General features: G+C 37.0%; 2 protein-coding genes across 6 annotated transcripts in view; one reads left to right on the top strand and one right to left on the bottom strand.

Annotated features, from left to right (window-relative positions):
• The window catches only part of ERMP1 (endoplasmic reticulum metallopeptidase 1), a 52,786-nt gene extending 47,594 nt beyond the window's left edge, over window positions 1–5,192 (top strand). The window contains exons 14-16 of one of the 2 annotated variants that reach the window (XR_010945016.1): window positions 1,981–2,144; window positions 2,271–4,377; window positions 4,424–5,192. Coding sequence is in view for 1 of the 2 variants with exons in the window: in XM_067744320.1 (XP_067600421.1) it covers window positions 1,981–2,144; window positions 2,271–2,435 (329 nt within the window). In the remaining variant the exon portion in view is untranslated. Of the gene's footprint in view, window positions 1–1,980; window positions 2,145–2,270 lie in introns of both variants that reach the window. The other variant, XM_067744320.1, reaches the window with a different exon arrangement.
• A 2,967-nt stretch (window positions 5,193–8,159) lies between these two features.
• The window catches only part of RIC1 (RIC1 homolog, RAB6A GEF complex partner 1), a 136,714-nt gene continuing 130,555 nt past the window's right edge, over window positions 8,160–14,318 (bottom strand). For all 4 annotated transcript variants that reach the window (XM_067744317.1, XM_067744316.1, XM_067744315.1 and 1 more), the window contains 3 exons: window positions 11,956–12,133; window positions 11,613–11,801; window positions 8,160–10,773 (listed from right to left, as the gene is read on the bottom strand). In XM_067744317.1, coding sequence (XP_067600418.1) covers window positions 10,485–10,773; window positions 11,613–11,801; window positions 11,956–12,133 — 656 coding nt within the window. In that variant the 3' untranslated portion in view covers window positions 8,160–10,484. The remainder of the gene's footprint in view (window positions 10,774–11,612; window positions 11,802–11,955; window positions 12,134–14,318) is intronic.

The raw sequence follows: 14,318 nt of genomic DNA, 5'->3' as shown, positions 1-14,318 counted from the left end.
AAACGTAAAAACCATGCTTAGCCTGAGAGCCATACAAATACAGACCTCAGGTGTATAGTTTGTTTACTACTGCATATCATCTGCAGATAATTTTTCTTTACCAACTCTTATGCCTCTAATTGATTTCTGTCTAAATAGCTAATATTTCTAGCATAGGATAGAACTGTTGTGGAGATGGTGAGCATCCTTGCCTTGTTCTTGATATTAGAACCAAGGTCTCTAGTGTTTTCCTATTATATAAGATATTGACGTTAGGACTAAGGTATATATTTTTTAATCATGTTAAACAAGTATTCATCACTTGTCATTCCTTGAATTTTTTTTAGGGAATGTATTTTAGATTTTAATTTTGTGAAAAGCTTTTTTAGCATCTACAAAACTGATGATGGGATTTTTCTTCCTTGGGTCTTTTAAGTAAATGGTGTATCTTACCAGGTCACACATAGGCTATTATTTTCTTAATGTGATATTGGATTTGTTTGCAAATATATTATTTAGAAATTCCACATCAGTGTTCATGAGTGATATTGGTTTGTGTTGTTTGGGGTTTTTTTTGGGGGGGGTGGGTTGGTACTGTCCTTATCAGATTTAGGTATATATCATAAATGTATTGAATGTTATACATCATAAAAACAGTTGGTTTTCATTTTCTTGCAACAGTTTATGGTGCATTAGAACTATTTTGTTGAAAAGTTGGCTTGAATTCCTTTCTAAACTCACCTGGGCCTGGTGCTTTTCCTTAGGGTAGTTTCTTAATAATTTTTCTAGGGAAATTGGTTTGCTTTAGCTTTATTATCTGTTTATTATCTCTGCTCTAGCTTTATTATCTCTTATCAGTTTTGATAATCTGTATTTTCCTAGCAGAATAGCCATTTCATGTGGGTTTTCAAACTTACAGAGGGCGGCAGAGTGGTTATGTGTGATTTTTTAAACAACTTCTGCTTATTTTTCTTATTTCTCTTTGTGTATATACTTGTTTTCTCTGCTCCACTCTCCTTTCCCTCCGTCTCTTTTCCAATCAGGTTACTTAGTGGTTGTCTTGTTAATTTAAAAAAATAACAGATTTTTGATTATTAGGTCTGTTTCTTCTATTCTCTATTTCATTGATTTCTAGTTTTTCCTTTCTTGTCTTTTTAAAAACTCTGTCCACTTGCCTGAAATAACCTTCGTTTTTTACGCTTTCTGAATCTCTTTAAGTATGTTACAGTATGTGATTAGGTCTAGCTTTGTAAGCTAAGTTAAACTTTTTTTTCTTTTAGCAGCCGGGTTAGGTCTTTTCACATTTATTTTTACTGTATAATACTTTTGGTCTCAAAAATATTTATAATTACGTGTGTTTTATCTGCTATATTCCTTTTTCTATGATGTGCTGTCTTGCTCTTGAAAAAGGTAGTTTCTGGCATATAATGTTTATATTTTTGTTTTGATTGCCTGTTATTTAACCTTTTACTATCTGTGTGTCAGTGTTTAATTGTATTCTTTAACTCTATTAGCTTATACCACAGTTTATCTGCTTTGCCCTTTCCCTCTGTGTTTGTTACATGCAACATTTGCCCATTAGCCTTCCACCCTCACCTCAATATTTGTTTGTCTTAATAATGTATGTGGATATATTAAAATCCTGTCAGTTCTTTTGCTATAGTTTTTGCAGTTATCTCTTGGGTTAGATGAAGCTTATTCTCTAGATTTCTGAAGAAGGGCTCACGAGTGGTAAGGTTCTTCCATGTTTAAATGACCAGACCAAGATGTAAACAGAGGTTTTCTCATTATAAATTCTGTGCCTTTTCTGCCGCACCTCATTACTTACCTTTGTTGATACACACTGAACGTCCAACCTGGCACCTTTTTTAGGTTTGTACTGAGTGTCTTAAAAGTGATATAAAGCATTGAACTTCGTAGTCTGCTTTGGGTGGTGGGTTTCTTTTCTTGTTGCTTTTTCAAAGATTGTTTTAACTATTCTTCCTTCCTCTTATCGTACAGGACCAAGCCATATGTCATTCTATGTCCGAACCCACAAAGGGTCTACACTTTCTCAGTGGTCTCTTGGCAATGGCACCCCAGTCACGAGTAAAGGAGGGGACTACTTTGTATTTTATTCCCATGGACTCCAGGCCTCTGCATGGCAGTTCTGGATAGAAGTACAGGTGGGAACTTCCCAGTATTGCTGATATTACTGATCAGGTTTCCAGGTGGTATTTGGCAAGAATCTTGGGATCAGTCAGTGTTCTTGCCTTCCTAGCACTAGAGAAGTAACTAATTTTCTCCTCCAGGTCTCGGAAGAACAGCCTGAAGGAGCGGTCACTGTGGCCATTGCTGCCCACTATCTTTCTGGGGAAGACAAGAGATCCTCCCAGCTGGATGCTCTGAAAGAGAAGTTCCCAGATTGGACATTTCCCTCTGCCTGGGTGTGCACCTACCATCTCTTTGTGTTTTAGTCTTGTGGATGAGCTCTAAGTACATGCCCACGGTTTCTCCTGGTGTTTCATGGATGTTTGTATGTAAGTCAATGAATTAATGAGCATATGTTCAAAGAGCTTTGTGGTCTAACACTCTTCAGGGCCCAGCACTGTCTGTAATGGTTATGCTGTGGGGTAGTGTGCATGGCCCTTCTGACACTTGAAAATACCAGTTTTCTGGCACTTAAGCACATGTGGGTACTGCCACTTACCTACATAGGTCATTTTGTATGACCTTAAGGACGAAAGCCAACAAACCACTTTAATAGTTGTCCCCTTAGGATCATGAAAGATGCAGAAGGTACTGTAAGTCCACTGTTAATGAGACAAATGACATTTCCAGTTAAAGCCCAAGAGCATTTTTTTTGTGTCATTGGATGGTAGGTTAAACATCATTCACAGGAGTAATGATTCCCCTTGAGGCCTAACTCTGTAGGTCATTAGAAGGTAACTGCAGTAAAGACTGGGGAAGCACCATTGGGCTTTTGAGGCCCCAGCCTGTGCCGAGAGTTCTGCTTCTGCATGCAGCCTTTAGTGTGCTTTGCACCTCTGAAGCCCCGGTCCTCTGATGTGGAAACCTGTGTGAGTTGGGGACTCCTGTCCTTCTGACAAGTGGTCACTGAGCTCCATCATTGTAATGTTTTTCTGAGGTTGCTTTTTCAATGCCTGTTTCCCTCTGAAACATATATTTTCCTCCTCTCCACACCTCACCATTGTGAGAAGAGTATTTGTCTACTTTCCCTCTGAGTTTGCACAGGCCCTTTTGGTTTAGAATATTGTTCGTGCAAGTATATGATGTTAACTTCCTTCTTCAGAGCACTAGTTGCCATGGTGGCTATTCTGGGGTGGGAGGAGAGTGGGGTCGGGAGTGGCTGGGCGTTTTATATTTATTCTCACTTTTTTAGGAGTCTTCTGTTATCCAAGGTTAATCCTTTAGGGCATAATTTTATTGATGCACTGGGTCCTTATTTTTGTCTGTTTTCCAGCCAGTTGAACAGATTAGTCTCTCACTAACTTACTGTGTTCAGCAGAGCTGGCTTTCCTCAGACTTGAGGCTGTGGCTTGTACTGGAATGTCCTTCTGTAACTGTCCTTAGAGTTGTCGGTGTTCAGATCCTGCATGATGGCAGCTCTAGGACTTAGAGGTACTTTTCATGTTGAGGAAGATGGCTTCCTGGCTCCAGCAGTGGAAGAGTTTGATTAGAGCAGTGGTAAATTCTGCTAGCTTTCTTTTCTCCATTAAAAATGTAAAAAGACAATTTTTGCATTTAGCAAGCCTAGGCCAAAAAAAACATTTTAAAGAAAAGCCAGAGTAAAACAAAAAAGGTGGCACTCGGATCTGCCTGAACAGAAGGAGCATACATAGTAAGTGTGCGCTGTGGAAGAAAATACTTCTTGAAGCTGCTTGTGGGATGTATACAGTGTGCTTTCTGAATCATGCTCCTCATATACTGCCTGCCTCATTTGTGACTCCTTAAAAACTGACCGAGCCCACACAGACAGCAGGGTTGCAGCCAGAGCTGAATGGTAACATGCTGTCACATGCGTGGACACTGGAACCATTGCTTTTCCTGGACTCTGTAGGAACCATATAGAGTTGATCCTTGAACAACCTGGGGATATGGGGTGCTGACCACTGTGCAGTTGAAAATTTGCATATTACTTTACAGTCATACCTCTGTATCCAAGGTTCTACAGCCATGGATTCAACCAACCACGGATCATGTAGTACTGTAATACCCGTTTACAATCTGTGTATAATTGGACCTGCACCGTTCAAACCCATGTTGTTCAAGGGTCAGCTGTATCACTAGTCTTGGGTGCTTCACATGTCAGGCAGTACACATAAGGTTTGCAGTGTTTATAGCTTTTATAGCCTCATCAATTGTGGAAAAAACATCTAAACAAATTTCAAAATACAGGCATATTTTCTGTTCCTGTGGTTAATATGAAAATTTCAAAATACAGGCATATTTTCTGTTCCTGTGGTTAATATGAAATAGATTAATGGAAATTATTTATAGGAAAAAGAAAAGCAAAATCACAAGTGTTGAAGAAGGACATTACGTGAGAAACCAATAGTTCCCTGTTGTTACTCCATTTCAGTAATAATCATGGTTTTCTTTTTGCCTTTGAGTTATTTTCCTATGCGAACAATTCTCTCTTGTTTTGGTTTTCTTTGGCATTATAAAGCTCTGATTATCGTACAAATGCTCACTAGTCTCATGGCATGCTTAATATTCTGGGGGACTATTTTAATGCCAAAAGTGGTTAAGTAATTATACACAATATCATGGCTCTGTTAAGAACACCGTCAGATCAGCAATCTCTGAGATTAAAGAACTTGTTAGTTTCTTGAGTATCTGATTTGAATGACTCATTTCTAAAAGGGTCTTTTCAAATTCTAATGCATTTCCTACAGAATTTAAAATGTACAGTACTGCACATTCAGGGAAACTGTGAAGGGTTGCGATTTTGAAGAAATCCTTAAAATTTACATTGTGTCTGACCTAAGATTGTTGCATGAAGTTTTTCTGTTTCCACACTTTAGCAGATGTAAATAAGCACTATAGAGTCCTAAAATGTCACCACTGAGGGAGCCACTACTTACGAAGCCAGACTGCTGACTCAGGAAGCTATAGAAAAAAATGATTATGTCTTTTTCTTTCAACTTGTTTGCTAAGATTAATTATTGCCTTACACTTTAACTGAAATAAACTTTTTAACATACAAGTTAGTATCTTTAACAGAGAAATGGATCTTTATTTTGTTTTCCTGTATCCCCCATATTTGAAGGGTATAGAGCCTTTTAAAAAGACCTAGATGGCTCATGTGGTATCATTGATATTTTAATGGGTCATGTGAGCAAAGAACTCAACATGGCTTCAACTGGAATCCATTTTACTGTGGAATGAAATTGTGCATCTGAATTTCACAGAAATCAATGGCCTATCAATCAATCATTTGGTAAATATTGAGCTACAGCATACTTAGCAGTTTTAGCATTGCCACTGGCAAAGAAAATCACTGAAGGGCTAATAAATGATATTCTTTAAGTGATTGATAGGGATAGGAGGGAGGGAAGAAAATATGGTCTTTCAGCCAGAGAGTAACCCACTGCACATTCCAATCTTCACACAAGGAAGGGTCACCACCAGTCCCCAAACAGTGTACCACTCGTGAGCTCCCAGAGCTCTGTGCAAGTTACTTCCTTTCCTAAGTGAATTCCCTCCGAATAACTTCTATTCTTAAATACACCTTGCCTTCTTTTAGGGCCAGTAAAGCCAAAATGCATCTATGCCTCTTTACCTCTGTTTTTGTTCGAAAAAACATCTTGGGCATTTTTGAAGTGCATCAGTACTTTTTTTGATACCACTACTTCCTGATTTGATTGATTGGTAAAAAATACAATAAGCATGTTGATAATTTTTCTCCAAGTTTGGCCGTACACCATGACCAAATAGATGTATACCAGGAATGGAATGTTGGTTGAACACCTCAAAAAACCAATGTCACATACCAGGTTATTAGAATAAAGGACTACAATATAATCTCAACAGATGCAAAACTCAACAGCTAAAACATCCTAATTTATGAAAGACTCAATACTTACTTATTCCCTAACGTCAGAAGGACAAGCGTATCTACTATTGCCACTTGAATACTGTATTGGAGGCTCTGGCCAGGGCTTTAATCGCAGACGACATGATCTTCTATACAGAAAATCCTAAAGAGTCCACACAAAAAACTATATTGGGTCAGCCAAAAAGTTCCTTTGGATTTTTCCTTAAGATCGTACGAAAAACCTGAACAAACTTTTTGGCCAACCCAATAGTAAATGAATTCAGCAGTGCTGTAGGATCCAATTACAGCATAGTATTTTTATAAAGAACAATCCAAAGATAATTCTATTTGCAATAGCATCAAGAAGAATAAAATACTAATAAGCTTAACAAAAGTACCTATAAAACACTACTGAAAGAAACTGAAGACATGAATAACTGGAAAAACAACCCATGTTCATGGACTGGAAGGCATATTATCAAGACGGCAATATTCTCCAAATTCATCTGAATACAATCCTTATCAAAATCCTAGCTGCCTTATGTGTGTGTGCGGGTGTGCACGGAAATTGACAAGCTGGCTGTAAAATTTCAAATGGAAATGCACAGGACCCAGAAGAGCCAAAATGGTCCTGAAAAAAACAAACTTATGACTTACTTACACATTCAAAATCTCCTACTAAATAGCAACAGTAATCAAGACAATCTGGTACCAGCATTAAGGAAAGACCCCAGAGATCAACGTAATACAACTGACAGTTTCAGAAATAAACCCATACATTTATAGTCAATTGATTTTCGACAACAGGAAAAAAATCTTTTCTGTGTATGGTACTGGAACTGAACATTCACACACGAAAGAACAAAGTTATAGACTTCTTACTTCATACCATATATAAAAATTAACTCAATGGATCAAAGACCTAAATGCAGGTGCTAAAATATAAAACTCTCATTAGAAAACACAGGCATAAATCTTCATAACCTAGGATTTAGGCAATGGTTTCTTGGATATGACACCCAAAAGCTCAAGCAACCAAAGAAAAAGCTGGACTTCACCAAAATGAAAAACTTCTTTGCCTCAAAAGACAGTATCATGAAAGTGAAAAGCCCTCAGAATGAGAAAATATTTGCAAATCGTATCTCTGGTAAGTCTAGTATCCAGAATATATAAAGACCTCTTGCAAACCAACAATAAAATAAACGACCCATTTGTGAAATGCGCAAAGGATGTGAATACATATTTTTCTCCTGAGATATGAAAAGACATTAGCCATCAGGGAAATGTAAATCTAAACCATAAGATACCACTTCATACATAACTTAGATGGCTATAACCAAAAATACAGACAATAACATGTGCTGATAGTAGAAACCAGAACCCTCCTCCACTGCTAGTGGAAATGTTAAAAAAAAAAAAAAGGCACAGGCACTTGGTAATACAATTAGGCATTGCCTCAAAAAAATTAACCAGTTATATGACACAGCATTTCCACTGCTAGAGAGAACTGAAAACATATGTCCACACAGAAACTTGTACATCAATGTTCATTATTAATGGTCAAAAAGTGGAAACCACCCAAATGTCCCTCAACTGATGAATGGATAAACATGTAGTATATATATCCGTAAAATGGATTATTCAGCCTTAAGAAGGAATAAACTACTAATATACAAAGTTGAAAACCTCATGCTAAGTGAAAGCCAGACAGAAAAAGCCACATATAAGTCCATTTAGATGAAATGTCCAGAACAGGCAAATTCAGAGACAGAAAGCAGATTTAGGAAAATAGGAAAAAGTCAAAATTCCACCTATTATTTTAGTCACACGTATTAGAGATGACTAGTTTCCTCTGGTATGTGTACTTTTATATCATTTTTTCATTATATTTTGAGTATTTTCCATGTCATCAATATGGACCGTCTGTTCCAATTGCCTATTTATTGCCAGGCATCTAGGATGCTGCCAACTCTTGATGCTCCTATTCTAAATAATTCTGCATACACATTTTAAATCTAAATTTCTAGTTATTTCATAAGGAAAATTCTAAGAGATAGAATTATATAATGAAAAGAATATTTTTATGACTTTCAATACATATACTTTTTGCTGTTAACTTGAGATGATGAATAAACAAAAGTTCACGTAATGGTTTTATTGCCCTTTACCAAGTAAAAAAATACACATTACAGAAGTAGCAGCAACTTTAATTACAAGCAAAGGTTGACTCTACCCCCAAATGACTTCTTGTTTTGGTATCAGCAAATAATTTAAACTTCAAATAGTTATATTGAATATTTAAATTCACTGGTTAAAATTATGGCTTAAACAGTCGATATGTGATCCAAACAAGGCAAAATTAAAATATGAATTAAAAAAATTAATGTAACACATTACCAAAGAGAAATTTTCTATAAAGTTGCCAATTTTTTTGCCTTGGGGCCACCTATATCTCTTAGTTGAAAAACAAGTAGTTTATACAAGAAAAGTTTCGTTCATGGCATTAACCACAGGAATACAGTTAACTTATTGGTGCCCTGCTTTTAAGAGTGCAGGATGAACCCAGCAGCACATTAGGATACCTGAAAAAGATCATAGCTGTTTACAATGGTAAGTCATTTTTATTGACTAAATACACCAAACACAAAAGTAATGCTAGTTCTTCTCCTAATGGACTAGGACAGGAGAAGAAATTCTTCAGTTTAGTTTCCTGCTGGGCTGCATGTACTCACATGGGAAACATTTTCTATCTTAAAATTCAGAGAAAGGTGGTTAAAACAAAGGCTTAAATAAACATAGCACCAGAAGGACCAGGTACCAGTAATCACATATTCCACCCATTCAGGAGTTTTTGTATGTGAAATTATTGCACTTGTAATGTGAAAAGTAAGTGATAGTAAATTACCAAACTCAATAATTTAAAACCGTTTGATGAGTTATGAACAAAGCATTTTCAAAATGGTTTTGGGTTTCCCTTCAGAGGAAACCTGGCTAGGACAACTAAAGCTAGCCATTTACTTTAAAAAGCAAGGATAGAGGACCAAGTTTTATTTCTAAACTGTAATTGCACTATGAGAAGAGAGGCTGTTTTACATAGTGGTATGAATTTGGTCCACATCAAATACATTGTTATTATAAAAATAAGTTCATTTTTGTAAAAAATAACATTGCATTCCTTTGTTCAAATTGCACAGTACAAACAAGCTATCTAAATTAATACTGTTATAAGGTAATTGATGTACATACAGTGGATATGTGTTCAGTCTAAAGCAATTGAGTATGCAGTCATGTTTTCATAATGTATGAAAACTAAAGTTTGTTATTTCTAGAAATACATAAAATATTTAAAAAGTTACAATGAAGAATGCATTCTTTACATACTAATTTTTAGTAGCTGTGATAATACAGGATTCAGCAGTCTATTTACATAAAAGTCCATTTTTATTCAATTTATAAAAGCAATAAATAAGAAACTACATTAATTTGCACAAAACCTGTTTCATTTCATGATCAGTGTGACCATTTCTGTTACCTTATGACCAAGCCAATAAACCTGTCTTCCTCTATGAAGACTGCTTATATTTGGAAAGAAGAGCAAGCCCTGTCTTTGTTCCAAGAGTGAGTATCTATAGCCATGCAGAATCCAGCATAAAACCTTACAAATTATAGTACAAGCCCTAAAAATATGAACAGTGCCTTTGAGTATACTTACACAAGAGTACTCACAAAAAGATAACAATTCTTTGATACAAAATAGTTTAGTGGTATCTAATAGCATAATTGATAAAAACTCCTCAGACCTCAGCCCACGCTGACCTAGCAGGAACCAAGCTTGCTAAAAAGCAGGCACACTGACTCACAGGTTAAATAGCTTCCATCAATTCAGCACTGGGATTTAACAGGCTAGAAGAGGAGCATGTCTCCTTCACACAGGCACCTCTTATGCTAGGGCAGGCATCTATTCAGAGGCCCAGTTAGGGAGGCCAGTGCTCTTGATCCACGGGGGCATACAGGTAGCTCAAGTACTTGATGAGCTACAGCAAGCACCTTAGCATTTGTTTTTAAAAAGCAGTCTGAACACACGCTGAACCAGAAAACATAGGAAGCTGTAAGTAGTGAAAAGTGTTTTGCTCATCTGGGGCAAAACAATCCCTGTGGTTTAAGAGCTACCAACCTTTAAGAATAAAACCAAAATATTCTCGTGTAGATCTGTACAATATTCTTTATTACTTCCACTGCAGCTTAAAAAATTTTTTTTATGAAAGATGATTTTTTTTGATATCACATTTTTATGGACTCAAAGAGATTTCTTAGAGGAGAAAGAGTTAGTTAAAATTTAGTAATACCTTACCAGAGTCTCAGAGCTGAGTTCTCTCCCTGGTTAAATCATCCAGCTAGGTCACAGTGTCCTCAGCTGCATGCTGCTGCTAATTAATACTGCCCGTGGTGACGGCACCCAATGTTGTTAGGACACAGAACAGTCGTAAGTCCCATCCTGGAAAGGTTCCTCCTCCTCTGCTCGCATTGTGTCCTCCTCTTTCCGGCTGACCAGACTGCTACCTCCAACCTCGCCCTGGGGGATGCTCCCGTGGCTGGAGGAGCTCCTGTTCTCCTCTGCCCGGGGGGTTGTCTGTTCAGGAGTCTTACCCACAGTTACTGGCTGGAAGGCTTCAGGCTGGACCTGCTCTTCTATTATCTCACTGAGCTTCTGCAGTTGTGGCTTAATGATGTTTAAAAATGGCTTATATCCAGGACTAAGTAGAAGAAAACGGAAATTAGCTCTCCTCTGCCACATTCAAAAGGCTCCATAGCATGTTATGGATGAATTCCTACTAAGCACTGATATAGTAAGGTCAATGAGATTGTGGGCGAGGGGAGGAGGCACAGAAGGGTCGGGAGGAAAGGCTTTTTAGGTGCCAAGGCCACCATTGAGGGAGCAGCACGTAATGTAAGTGTGAGCACAAAGAGCAAAGACTGATATTCTTTATCCAGTATTACGATTAAAAATCGTATTCTATAATCTAAGCACCGATAGGATTTTAGACTTGAAAAACAGGACCTTCAGAGAACATTTAACATGAATGAATCTACCAATTAAGGAAAACTAGACCCAAGTAAGGGAAATCCCAAATCCACACATAACTGGTGACAAAGGGGTAGAATCCCAGGCTCTTTTAACTTCATTCACTACTCTTAATTTGGGCTTGTTAGTAATTGCCACGGAATGTTAAATTCACACAGACCTTAAATTTTTATCTTCTCAAGCAGATGTTTTTAGGTTATTACCTTCTACTTGACAGAACTAAAAATCTCAAGTTCCACCCTAGATCTAAGATCATTTGTACTGCATCAGTCTTGAGTCAGTGACATGTATTCACTGACCAACACTATCTCAATGGATATTACTCATCTAAACTGGTATAAAATGGTAACTAAAGAAACTAGCCTTTAAAATGAATATACAAAAGGAGTTTTTATCTCTAACCACCTAAAAAATCTCCAAATAAATGAACCAGAACTAAGCCTTAATGTGAAAGGACAGGATTCACCAAAGGACCGTGAAGATAACAAACCTAATGAAACTAGCACTTACCAATCTGTAGAGGCCCATCTGTCCACAGCATGCAGCCCTGTCTTTATGTTCTGTAACATCTCTCCATCTACCTCTGAAGATTGTATAATAACCAAAATCTGGTTGATTACTGAGGATTCTCTGAGAATCAGGCCTATAACAACACACCAGTCCAGACATCCTGCCTCCATGAAGATGTGTAGCAAATACCTACATATATAAGCAGAAACACAAATGACTGATGCTAAAAATGATCTACAGATGTACATAAGGGCAGTCATTATCGGGAAAGTAGCCTCTGTACCCAATTTGCCCAGATTTCCTGAGTAGGCATTCTATGCTTTCAAAATGCTGAGAAACTCACCGAAGCTGAACCTGGGATTTGTGAGGTCCTTTACTTGCCAACTCCATAGAGATGTGCTCTAGGTCTGACTGAGTTAAACTGAGTGTGGAGAAATTTTCATCCACCATTGTCCAGTCTCCATCCACCATGGAGCTACTTTCAGTCAAGTCTGTGGCTGAACCAATACTGCATTCATCACCTGATGAAGAATTGCCAAAAGTTACAAACTAGCTTCATGTAGAAAATATGTTTTCCATTCATTATAAATGTTAACTGTCTCTCAGATGTTGATTTCTCTTCAGGATTTTGAGACCAAAACATTAAATCCACTACTAAAACTCCCATGTTACATTAATAATAATAGATATAAAAAAATTATTAGGAGGTAACCAGGCCTTATGTGCCTTCATACTACCTAAAAAGTAGTCTTGCCCACCTCTGAAAAAAAAAAACCCTAGCAATAATTTGTCTTTTTTTTTTTTGGGGCGGGGGGGGTGGCGGTTGGGGGCATGCTTCGCGGCTTGTGGGATTTTAGTTCCCTGACCAGGGGTTAAACCTGGGCCCCCTTCGCAGTGAGAGTACAGAGTCCTAACCACTGGACCGCCAGGGAATTCTCGATCACGTTTTTAGATTCAATTACCAATTTACAATACAGAGGAAACTGTCTAAACCATGAAGATGCAATAACCTAAAATCCACATCATGAGAAAATCCACAGAATCAAGTTTATTCAATGAATAAACTGCAAGTGGAAAAAAAAGAGAAATGGGGAGGGGGAACAATCACTAAAAAGAAAATTAAAAAACATAATCACAGTGTGTGAATCTTATTTGGATCTTGATTCAAACCATAAAAAATTATGACATTATAAAACAGTTGGAATTTGAATATTTACTGGATATTTGATGGTATTAAGGAATTACTATTAAATTTTTAAAGAGATGTTAATGGTGTAATTATCATTATCTTCAAGAAGAGTCTTCAGAAATATATACTGAAATGTTCACAGATAAAATATATCATGTCTCGGATTTAGTTCAATAATACAGGAAGGGGAAAGTGGATAAAACAAATTTGTTCCTGACTTGGTAATAACTGGAGTGGGGGCTGGGGGAAGGGTGTCCATTATACTATTATTTCTCCTTTTTAAATATGTTTGAAGTGACCTCTTTAGAAAGTTTTCTAAAAAAAAAGCAATGATGCCACCTCACGTCCATTAGGATGCTGCTATCAACAAAACCAGCAAGTGTTGGTGAGGATGTGGCAAACCTGGAATCCTTGCCAATGTTGGTAGGAATGTAAAATGGTGCAGCTGCTATGGGAAAAAAATTGAAAATAGAATTACCATGTGATCTGCCAATCCTACTTCTGGGTATATACCCAAAAAAACTGGAAGTAGGGTCTCGAAGAGAACTCCCATGTTCACTGTACTCCCACATTCATTACAGCATAACTCACAATTAACCAAAAGGTGGAAGCAATGCAAATGTCCCCTGATGGATGGATAAAATGTGTTATAAACACATAATGGAATATTATTCAGCCTTAAAAAGAAAGGAAATTTCCATGCATGTTACAATAGGGATGAACTTTGAGAACATTATGCTAAGTGAAAGAAGCCAGACACAAAAAGACAAATACAGAGACAGAAAATAGAATGGTAGTTGCTAGGAGTTGGGGGAGAGAGGGATGGGGAGCTATTGTTCAGAGTACAGAGTTTTGGTTTTGCAAGATGAAAAGAATTAAGAGTTCTGCAGGTTGGTTGCACAACAATAAAAATGTAGTTAATACCACTGAACTGTACACTTAAAAATGGTTAAGATAGTAAATTTTACATGTATTCTACCAAAATTTAAAAAGAAAGTCATGGCAGCTATATGCCTCTCCACATAGCAGAAGCTCCGGTAACAGTGATGACACACTGAAAATCAAACATCAGGTGAATGCCTGGCCATTAAAAAACTCCAGAAAATCAGACCAATTGCTACTTAAGTTCTTATATAAACCTAAACAACATAAATCACTTTAAAACTTCTTCAACCTGTAATGTAACCATTACTATAATTGCAGAAGCTGACACACATTTTTTGATAAAGGGTCAGACAGTAATATTTTAGGCTTTGAAGGCTAAGAGGCAAAATTAAGGATATCACGCAGGAATTTATAAGAGAAAAAATTTTTTCCATAAATTTGTATCAGTGAAATAAAAAAATAGAAGATAACTGGGTACAATTTTATGATACGGGTCTACCTATGAGAAGAATGGAATTCTTTACACACGGATAACATTTTGCTTACTTGAGGTTCAAAGTTAGTGTTTCTGTATCATCAAAGTTGATTACAAAGGTTCATTTATTAGTGCTGAGCTGTAATGAGAATTTACC

Source organism: Pseudorca crassidens, chromosome 7, assembly GCF_039906515.1.
Source record: "Pseudorca crassidens isolate mPseCra1 chromosome 7, mPseCra1.hap1, whole genome shotgun sequence".
Lineage (NCBI taxonomy): Eukaryota > Metazoa > Chordata > Mammalia > Artiodactyla > Delphinidae > Pseudorca > Pseudorca crassidens.
The sequence above is the reverse complement of the archived record's forward strand: the minus strand, read 5'-3'. Positions and strand labels throughout refer to the sequence as shown.